General features: G+C 37.7%; 1 protein-coding gene across 1 annotated transcript in view; it reads left to right on the forward strand.

The window, feature by feature from the left end:
- The window catches only part of SLC26A4 (solute carrier family 26 member 4), a 46881-nt gene extending 36755 nt beyond the window's left edge, over positions 1 to 10126 (forward strand). The window contains 5 exon segments of the mRNA XM_036863917.1: positions 52 to 282; positions 2263 to 2317; positions 5592 to 5737; positions 7935 to 8018; positions 10090 to 10126. Of these exon segments, the coding sequence (XP_036719812.1) occupies positions 52 to 282; positions 2263 to 2317; positions 5592 to 5737; positions 7935 to 8018; positions 10090 to 10113 (540 nt within the window). The 3' untranslated portion in view covers positions 10114 to 10126.
- Positions 10127 to 11689: the final 1563 nt, after the last annotated feature.

An 11689-nucleotide genomic window follows, 5' to 3' on the forward strand; every position in this document is an offset into this window, starting at 1 on the left:
AAGACATCCCAAATCATTAGTAACTGAGCTGGCAGTGTTTTCTTTGTTTAGAATGGCATTATAAGTGATGCTGGTTCATCGAATAATGCTTTTGAGCCGGATGAAGACATCGAAAATCCAGAAGAATTTGATATTCCAACCAAGGAAATAGAGATTCAAGTGGATTGGAACGCTGAGCTTCCAATCAAAGTGAATGTTCCAAAAGTGCCAATCCATAGCCTCGTGCTTGACTGTGGAGCTGTCTCTTTCCTGGATGTTGTTGGAGTGAGATCATTGCGTGTGGTAAGGTTCCGGTGTTTCGAATTACATATTTGGAGCTTTGGCAATAGTAAAATGATATGGGTTTCCTGGTCTTGCAAAAGGGTGATTGATTGCATGGGCTCTGTAATTTTTCTAGGGGAATGCTTTTGCAATAGAGTGTATTACTTTAAAGCACAGGCTGCAGAGCTGGACTGCCTGGGGTTGAATCCTGGCTCTACCACTTACTAGTGGTGTGACTTTGGGCAAGTTGCTTAATCTGTCTGTACCTCAATTTCTCCATCTGTAATGTGGGGATAATGATGGTACCTACTTCACAGAGTTGTGATGAGGGTTAAATGAGAAAAGTGAAGAGTGTCTGGCACATAGTCACACATCAGCAAATATTAACATTTATTATGTTTTATTTTTCTGAGAATATATACGACATGGAATATGAAAAGAAAGAAAAATGGGCAAAATCTTGTGTTCAGTATTATGTTTTTATTTGTTATGCGAAGAGCAGCAGAATGAGAAACATGGTAGGACTGGAAAAGCCAGGGATTATCAAGGTTAGATCAGCAGGAAGCAGGTCAGGCATCTAGGAAGTCAAAGAGTTGAGGAGCATGCAGGACAGAAACATTCCTATCAGAAACCAGGTATGCAAGCTCAACTTCAGTGATTCTTCTAACACATAGATGTGCAGTGCCATACGTGTGCCAACCACTTGGCCAAGCACAAGAAACTAATTGTGAAATCGCCATAGTCCCTACCCTCATGGGACTACGCAGTCTAAGGGGCAAGGCAAATGTTAAGTAATCTTTTAAATAACAATTGCATTAAGTCCTCCAAAGCAGACTAACTGGATGTCAACTTGACTGGGAGTGTCAAGTTTAGGTGAAGCTTCAGGAAGGTAGGTATCAAGAGGATTGGGCAGAAAAGTAGGCAGGTTCAAGGGAGTAACAATCAGGTATAATAATATCAAACTACCCTCAACTGCGGTTTAGCTTAGCTGGGGCTTCTTGGTACCTCTGCAAGGGGAGGAAATGATTCCAGGGTGCAGGTACTAGGCAGGTCAGGTAGAAGAGTGATTGACAAGAGTGCGAGAATATGCTGATAGGTTCTATTCCAGGTCTCTTAGCAGACCTGGTTATTAGCTCATTTGAGAACACACTCTTGTTGTTCTTTGTGCATTTCACTCTAGGCATTGGCTCAGATCCACCGTAGATTGTGTTGACCAAAGGGTTTAATGAATTACTTTGAGGAAAAGTCAAGATATTTAATGCCAGAATATTTTCTGCACCTAACAAATAGTTGCTTTCAAATGCTATAAGGACAATTGTGAAAACTCCAAACTTTATACTTGCATAGAGGTCTTGATCTTTTTTCCCCAGAAACTTCAAGTTCTGTTTTATTATTGTCCATAGGTCTTGTGTCTTGATTCCTTTAAACTTTTCATTTTGAGATAACTGTAGATCCCCATGAAGTTGTAAGAAATAATACAGAGAGATCCTCTGTATCCCTTACCGAGTTTCTTTGAGTGCCAACATCTTGCAAAACTGTAGTACAAAATCACAATCAGAGTATTGACACTGCTACAGTCAAAATACAGAGGTCAGTTTTTACATTTGGCATCTGGTGGCCACAAATCCACACCCATATCGCTTCCACTCAAAGATATAAACTCATACTCTTCTTTCCAACCAGCAGAGGCTGCATTAGGAAGCCTCCTGTACTCCTTTCTTTCTCTCCTTCCACAAATATTTATGGAGCACTTCTGTGCTATCCAGTGCTGTTGAGCGCTGGATGTTGCCACCTCTTGAGATATGGTCTTTTCATCCTAAGCATCATCACTGTATGCTGAAAACCTCTATGGTTTTCCAATTTCCAATAATGAACTTTCTTCAAACTCCTGATTCACCACGAAAGTGTTGGAAGTTTCTCCCGAGCAAGTAATTGAATGCTACTGAATTATGGGCAGATAAAGTTACTCATTGTTACAAATTCTCCTTTTTAAATTTTTAGATTGTCAAAGAATTCCAAAGAATTGATGTAAATGTGTACTTTGCATCACTTCAAGGTAAATGCATATACGTACATATCTATCTATAAGACTTTCCCTTAAGCCCTTTCTCCTACCTTGGAATGTGAGTACATGATGTCCAAAGGCCTTTTTTTCAAAAACAATTTTTATTGTGGTAAAAGATGTATAACATAAAATTTGCCATTTTAGTCACATTCAAGTTACAATTAATTCAGTGGCATTAAGTAATTCACCATGTTGTGCAATCATCACAACTATCTTTTCTTTCTTTCCTTTTTTTTTTTTTTTTTTTTGGTCAGTATAAAATTTATTACTGAGATATTTTGCACTGCTTGCTTCTGTTCACATCTTTGGGATCCAGTGTGTATTTTACATTTCCTGCACATTTTTTGTTGTTGTTGCTGTTGTTCATTTTTGAGTTTTAAAAAAATTTCTTTTTTTAATTGAAGTTTAGTTAATTTACAAGATTATATTAGTTTCAGGTATATAGCATAGTGATTTAGCATTTTTGCAGATTATACTCCATTATAGGTTATTACAAGATAATGGCTATAATTCCCTGTGCTATACAGTATGTCCTTGTTGTTTATCTATTTTACACATAGTAGTTTGTATAAAATAGATTGATCTATTAATCTCATACCCCTAATTTGTCCCTCCTCCCTTCCCCCTCCCTTTTGGTAACCACAAGTTTGTTTTCTATATCTGTAGGTCTGTTTCTGTTTTGCATATACATTCATTTGCATTTTTTTAAGATTCCACATACAAGTGATATCATAAACCATTTGTCTTTCTCTGTCTGACTTATTTCACTAAACATAATATTCCCTAGGTCCATTCATGTTGCTGCAAGTGGCAGAATTTCATTCTTTTTTATGGCTGAGTTATATTTCATTTCATATATGCCACATCTTTTTTTTTTTATTGGAGTATAGTTTCTTTACACTGATGTGTATGACACATCTTAATCTAATCATCTGTTGATGGGTACTTGGGTTTCTTCCATGCTATTGTAAATAAAATAGGACCTAATTAAACTTCAAAGCTTTTGCATAGCAAAGGAAACCATCAACAAAATGAAAAGACAACCTACCAAATTGGAGAAAAATATTTGCAAATGATGTGACTGACAAGGGGTTAATATCCAAAATATACAGACAGCTACAAATAACAAATGCTGGAGAGGCTGTGGAGAAAAGGGAACCCTCCTACACTGTTGGTGAGGATGTAAGTTGGTACAGCCACTATGGAAAACAGTATGGAGGTTCCTCAAAAAACTAGAGTTGCCATATGACCCAGCAATCCCACTCCTGGGCATATATCTGGACAAAACTATAACTCAAAAAGATACATGCACCCCTATGTTCATAGCAGCACCATTCACAATAGCCAAGACATGGAAACAACCTAAATGTCCATTTACAGATGAATGGATAAAGAAGATGAGGTACATATATTCAATGAAATACTACTCAGCCATGAAAAAGAATGAAATAATGCCATTTGCAGCAACACGGATAGACTTACAGATTATCATACTAATTGAAGTAAGTCAGAAAGAGAAAGACAAATACCATATAATATCACTTATATGCAGAATCTAAAATATGACACAAATGAACCTATCTATAAAACGGAAACAGACTCACAGACATGGAGAGCAGACTTGTGGTTGCCAAGGGGGAGAGGGGGTGGGGGAGGGATGGACTGGGAGTTTGGGATTAGCAGATGCAAACTATTATATATTGAACGCATAAACAACAAGATCTTACTATATAGCACAGAGAACTATATTCAATATTCTGTGATAAACCATAATGGAAAAGAATATAAAAAAAGAATGTATATATATATATGTATAACTGAATCACTTTACTGTACAGCAGAAATTAACACAACATTGTAAATCAACTATACTTCAATAAAAAAAAGATTTGAAAAAAAAATACAGACAGCTCATACAACTCAATATCAAAAAACCAAACAACCCAATAAAAAAGTGGGCAGAAGACCTGAACAGACATTTTTCTAAAGAAGACATACAGATGGCTAACAGGCACATGAAAAGATGTTCAACATTGCTAATTATTAGAGAAATGCAAATCAAACAACAATGAGATACCACCTCACATCTGTCAGAATTTCTATCATTAAAAAGTCTACAATTAAAAATGTTGGTAAGGATGTGGAGAAAAGGGCCCCCTTGTACACTGTTCGTGGGAATGTAAATTGGTGCAGCCACTGTGGAAAACAGTATGCAGGTTTCTCAAAAAACTAAAAATAGAAGTACCATAGGATCCAACAATTCTACTCCTGGGTATATATCTGGAAAAAAACGAAAACACTAATTCAAAAAGATACATGTGCCCCAGAGTTCATCACAGCTATCTATTTTCAAAAATTTCATTGCCACAAACAGAAACTCTACCCATTAAATAATCACTTTGAAGGCCTTTTTGAACCTAGAAAGATTACTTCCAATTTGTGCCACAGAGCTGGTGATGCATGGAAACCTATGTCCTGACAGCAGTGCAGGATCAGTGGAGAAAAACTGTCATGGGGAGAGCAGAGCTAGAGATGACTTAGACCCCTTAGAACTAGAGGAACTTCCAGGGTATGAGTCTGTGTCTGTCTATGTACAAGTGTGTGTAGGAAAATACTAGTGCTTAGGCTGAGTTCTCTAGAAGCAGAGCCTGAGTTAAGGATTCTTGCATAAGTGATTTATTGAGAGAGTACAGTGGAAAATTCATGAAGGAGTGAGGGGAACAGGATAGGGCAGGGGGAGAAGACAAAGACTTGGCTTCAGAATCTACTTAGTCTGACTTCACAGGGAACACACAACAAGAAAAGCACCAGGTGGTTACCCTTCCTTGAGGGGAAGGGGGCTGGCCGGCCCTTTTTCCTCCGTATCAGTCAGTTCGTGGCTGCAGGCCACCCGAGGGAGAGGGTGTAACCTCCCAGGCCTTTTCAGGTGAGACAGCTCCCATTGGCCAAAGAAAGCGCTCCGGAGAAGGGCACAGCTGTGAACCATTAGCAGCCAGACTCATAGCAGCTGGAGGACGGGAAAAAGGGATGTGGCTGGGGAACACCACCATCTACCACAACCAGTTATGGTATCACCATTCCATGTGCTACTGGAAAAGAAACTCTGTCTAGAGCAGGATCACGTTTTGGAAATGAGAAAAAAGAATTAAAAGGAGGAGGTATAAAAACTTAGCACTGAAAAAAAAACCAAAAACTTAGCACTGGTTGATGTTATAAAAATAGCTTTTCCTAGAGACTAACTAAACATTATCTCTTTCTTTTGAAGATCATGTGATAGAAAAGCTGGAGAAATGTGGTTTCTTTAATGATAACATCAGAAAGGACATATTCTTTTTGACTGTCCACGATGCTGTCCTCCATCTCCAGAACCAGGTGAAATCCCAAGAGGTTCAAGATTCCATTTTAGAAACGGTAAACAGTGAATCTTTCTACATATATATCTTTCCTAAACTACCATGATTTCTGTAAATGGCAAAAATTCCACAAATCTAGGTTTGAATCCCAGCCCGGTGGGATTTTAAGCCATCTACTTAACTTTTCAGAGCCTTAGTTTTCTCACTAGTAAAATGGGAGTAAAAACATTTACCTTGCTGGGTACATATGAAGACTAAATGTGAGAGTTTATAGGAAAACACTTGGTATTAGCTAGTACAATGTTAGTTCTACAATGTGTGGGTTTACTAATAAAAGTAGGCATTAGCCGTAGTTACTTTTTAGGATATAGGCACCGAATCTTGGATCTTCTGTGATTTGTGTATAAAATGCAATTTAGGGCTTCCCTGGTGGCGCAGTGGTTAAGAATCCGCCTGCCAATGCAGGGGACATGAGTTCGAGCCCTGGTCCGGGAAGATTCCACATGTCGCGGAGCAACTAAGCCTGTGCGGCACAACTACTGGGCCTGTGCTCTAAAACCCGCGAGTCACAACTACTGAGCCTGCATGCCACAACTACTGAAACCCGTGCACCTAGAGCCCGTGCTCCACAACAAGAGAAGCCACTGCAATGAGAAGCCCGCGCACCGCAACAAAGAGTAGCCTCCGCTCGCCACAACTAGAGAAAGCCCGTGTGCAGCAACAAAGACCCAATGCAGCCAAAAATAAATAAAAATTTTTTTAAATGCCATTTAAATTCTCAGCAGTCTGGAAACTCTTGATTATCAATATATATATATATTTTTTGGCTGCACTGAATGGCTTGCGGGATCTTAGTTCCCTGACCAGGGATCAAACCCGTGCCCCCTGCAGTGGAAGCATGGAGTCCTAACCACTGGACCACCAGGGAATTCCCTAGCAATGTCTTTAAATAGGATCCGTTAGGTCGTAAGTGATTTTTGAAAAAGAAAAAAAAAAAAAAAAGAAAGCCATGAATCAGCCCAGAGTTTATTCCTCACAAAACAGGATAGACCCTGATTTTCCACAGGCCTCCTTATTTTGTCATTTCTCCTGTAAAACACCCAGGAGAGTTGAGCATTCTGATGTGGGTCATTGGGCTGGGCCTGGTACAAGAGCCTCATCTCTCATGGACTTTCTCACTGTGAATTTGGGAAACTAAAACAAATGCCTATAAAAATAACAACAATAATAATTATTCTGGTGACACAGACTACTGTATTTTAAATTGCTTTCCCTTTTTTTCTAAGAGTGGGATAAGCAGATTCTTACTGTAGATTGGAAGTTAATATTTGAAGTGAAACTAATTTAGAAAACAATAATACATTATTCTTTTCACCTATTGTTAGTGGAAAGATTGTTCTGCTTAATGCTGCTAGAGAATATACTAGTCCTAAATACCAAGATGTGGATCTTAAATACAAAAAAAAAAAAAAAGGCGCTACATGCAAGATGCTCAGCTTTGAAAACTCATAAACCTTTTTTAAAAAATATCTAAAAGTTCTCTAACCCACAGGTAACAACAAAGCAAGATCATATAACAAGAACTGGGTTATTTATTTGTGAGATTAAAAGTAGCTAAAAAAGCCCTCTGAAATGTCACTCTTGCCTTGATATACATTTAGAGTGGCTTTGGGAATACCCTTTATGCATAAGACAAAGTCCAGATTGTTACTGGTTTCCTCTGTGTGGAAGATTAAATTACATACTACAGCTAAAAAGCAGAACTTTCCTGAACAACTACTTGGTTCATAGATGTTGGTTTCCATCTCCAGTAACATTAATTCCCATCCAATTCAACTTGAGACTATTTATGGCCATCACTCAGGAGCCCTTCACTGGGCATTCACTGCATGCTCAATGCTGTACTAAGTGTGCTTAGCTTGGCCATTGAAAGAAAACTACTATTGACTGCTGAATCATTTAGGCAGACAGGGTGACTTGTTAAGAGGCATACACTTCAGAGGTTGGGGAAGAAAGCTGCAAAGGAGGTTAGACAATGGAGAACTATACTAGTTCACACTTGAATGTGAAAAAAATGGTATAGGGAGAATTCTAAGTGGGAAATATAAAAGGACAAGAAAGTGGAAAAAGATGTTGAAGTATGTAGATTATAAATGAGAGGCACCAGCAAAGCTTCAAATGGTTTTCAGTGAAGTATCAGGTGGGTTAATGCTCTTACACCTCCAATAAATATTCTCCGTGTTCTCTTTGTCAAGATCACCCTCATCCAAGACTGTAAAGATCCTCTTGAATTAATGGAAGCAGAGCTGATTGAAGAAGAACTTGATGTCCAAGATGAGGTATGATCATTATGTTCGTTCAAAGAAAATAATTTGGATTAAATAGAATAATACTTGTAGTATTAAAACTACTTGATAAAAACTATTCAGGGAAAAGAATTTTTTAAAAATACCAAGAGGATGGCTTCATAGAAAGGGGAAAATGGAAAACAAGGGTTCTCCCTTGAAGACATAGTACCTGGGGGGACCTTTTGTCCCAGGCATACAGGTGTGATCAGCAACTGGAAGCAGCCAGCACATTGGTCCTGATTTTATACCTAAGCGTCCGCATACCTTCTTTTCCAGAGACCCAAGGCCAGTGAGATAGGAGAAAGGTGAATGGAGGGAATTTTTAAACCAGGAGTTTCATAAGCTTCAGAAATAGAATGTGAGCAGTAGGAACCTCATGACTTTTCTTCATCTGACTGATGATGGCTTAAAAAAGAGACTGATTCTGTGTATTTCTGATGCCACTGGGGCATCAGACTATTCCTAGGAAACTTGACTGAAACTTACAGTATCTGATCGAACTTTGTGGCTCCATCACTCAGTAAAATGGGACCAAAAAAGAAGATCAAAGAATTTTTAAGTTGAAAGATGTCTAGAAATCAGGTAGCCCCACATTCTCGGCCATGCAGAAATCTCTCCTACCCCATCCTTAAGGATGTTGTCTCAGCTTTTATGTGAACATTTCTAGACATTGCCAACTAGCAGCAAAGGGAGTTTGCTACATAGTTGAATTCTCCAAGTGTTACAAACTAGATTCACCCTTTCTCTAATAATCATCCAGTGGACTGAGATCCTTTTGGTTGCTTTCTCTGCACAGTCCTTAAATATTTGAGAGCAGCTTTCACATTTCCAACAGACTCTATCCTGGGTGAGACTCCTCCAGTTCCCTTTACTGTTCCTCATAGACATGAAATTTGTTAATCCTTCCCTGGTCAAGAAGGGGACATAAAACCCCAGATGGGGTCAACTCTGACCTACCTTGATTTCATCAAGATATTTACATTACCGTGACTTAAGAATGGGTTTATTTTCATAATAGCCACATCAGAATCTTTGCTTCTACTGAGCAGGGGTCAACTAAAGACTTGGGCATTTTCACATGAACTGTGGTCTAGCTGGGCTCTCCGTTTATATTTATATAATTGATTTTGGCCCTAATGCAGAACTACACATTCTTCTGCTAGATTACAGCTTCCTGGTTCCAGTTTATTGACATTGTTTTGAATACTAAATCTATCATCCAGCATATTAACTATGTAACCCCACTGGGTGCCATATGCAAATCTGGATAAGCAGGGCTTCTCTGCTGTATTCCAGGTCCTGATAAAAATGTTGAAAAGAATAACACTCAAACCCCAATGATAAAATCAGGCAGTGAGGATGACAGGCAGAGAAGATTTTTGTGGAAGAAATACACTAAGTAGAGTGAAAATCAGGGGTTCCACATTTTAGCCCATCAGCTTGGTGAGGCCAGGAATTTCATTACTGAGCTGTGAAGTCCTTCCAGCTTTAGTAGTTTATGACTACAGATATAGGGCCAACTTAGTTGAGTGAAAACTCATATATCAAAACTGGAACTTAAGAAGTTGCCACACTATATAGAAGTATTTTTGATGCCACATAAAAACATCATTCAGGTAGGGTTCCTGTAGATAGGGAAACAGAGTGGTTTTCAGGGCCTGGGCTTAGAACCAACAGACTTGAGTGCTGGCCCTGATTCTGCAACTTACCAGCTGGGTAGCTTAGGGCAATTTACTTGTCCTGTCTTCATTTTAGTTTCTTCATGTAAAATAGAAATAATAATACCTCACAAAGTTGCAACAATTAACAGGTACATGTACAGGAATAAAACAGTGCCTTGTACATAGTAAGTACTCAAGAAGTAGTAATTATTGTTTTTAAAACACATCCAATTAAAGTATGATGAAGTACAAAATTAAGTTTTTACCCTACTCTTATTGTGATGCTATACACCTAAGTAAATGTAAGCAACCAACACTACACAAACATATTTGCAAAAAAGATAAGGTAGACTTCAGGAGAACTCAGTTGCATCAACACTGTTTCCCCTTTGCCTCCACAGGCTATGCGAAGACTTGCATCCTGAAATTGGGCTCAGGAGGTTGCTCTAAGCAAGGACTGCAAGGCAAATTTTACCACCATGTAATTCTATGCAAATATTTTCTGCATTGACTATTTTCTTCAAACTTGAAACACTCATTCTTTTCCATTAGACTTTTTAAAATCTTTGATTTTTTTTTTAACCTCTTAACCACTGAAAGAAAAGCACTAAGATTGTTTCTAGGCTTTATTTATAAAATGAGTAGCTTATTTCTAAAATGTGCAAAATGGTGAAGAAGAAAGTTTAACAATGTCCAGGATCGGAGGATATTATGCTGCTGTTCCCCACGACAGATCTGCCGACAGTGTTCATGTGGGGACATGTGCACCTCTGTGCAGCTGGGGCAAGTGTCACCCAACAGCCTCTGTGGGCAGGCAGGTGAGGCAGGAATGATTATCCTATAGAAAAATCTATTTCTGACTGACCTTGATACCCATGAGCTAAACTGATCACAGTGAGTAAAGGTTGAAATATAATTATTAATGTACTTACCAATAAATGCCTTTAAAAACCCCCTTTGGTAAATGCATCAAGAAAAGGTTTTAAAAATGCAAATTTGGTTAGTACTTAGTAATGTAGTATTACTATATGTGACCAGATATGTAACCAGAATTCAGAATAAAGGAAATGGTTCACTTAAAAGCCATAGAATTGGGCTGATACATTTTAGAAACACTGACTCAGAGAAGTGAAGTGATAAGATTACTGTGGTTTATAGAAATCACTTTTTGATATAATAATCAAGGATCACAAATAAGATCTAGTAAAACATATGACACTATCTCTAGTTGAAAAATGCAGTTTTAATTTATCTTAGTTTATAGAAATGGTCATTGTGTAGAGTATATTTAAGTATGGTCTATTTAAAATCTAACATAAAATTTGTGTTATTTTGAACAAAAATCAATTTTGATATGTTTATAAGACCGTGGTGATTAAAACAAGTTTATGTTTTTCTTTAAAAATTTAGCATTATGTGAAGTGATCTTTAACTAAATTCTAAATACCTTCCAAAAAACATCTAAAAAGTGAACTGCTTATATATATATGTATATATACACATGTATATATATCTACATATATATACTGATTGAGACAAAACATTCTAAATGAACTCAATATCAAAGGAAAAAAGTTGGTTTGGAATGCACACATTGAAAGTATATGTTTTTAAAAATCCATATGTTAAGCCCCAAAATATTTTTTACTTAAGCTTTTCTGAGTGCCAACAATTTTCTAGGCATTGTATATAATATTTAGGCTTTGGTCCTGTGGACTAGTCCCATGTATTTCATGCTGGAGTGAATGAAGTTTTACTTCTAGAGAAAAATACTCAGGTCCTCAACTGAGGCAATGTCTTAAGTTGACAGAGAATGATATTGTGCCTTTGGCACAGATGTGTGAAATTCCCAAATGTGTTTGGCTATCTAAAGGCAGCATGTCTTATCTCTGTTTTTCTTTCTAAATACTATCAGAAATAAAGTCTCTATCTACTTCTGCAGGAATATCATTAGTGATCATATCAAATTGGTTGACTAAAAGCATTATTTTCCTCCCTCCA

Source organism: Balaenoptera musculus, chromosome 9, assembly GCF_009873245.2.
Source record: "Balaenoptera musculus isolate JJ_BM4_2016_0621 chromosome 9, mBalMus1.pri.v3, whole genome shotgun sequence".
Lineage (NCBI taxonomy): Eukaryota > Metazoa > Chordata > Mammalia > Artiodactyla > Balaenopteridae > Balaenoptera > Balaenoptera musculus.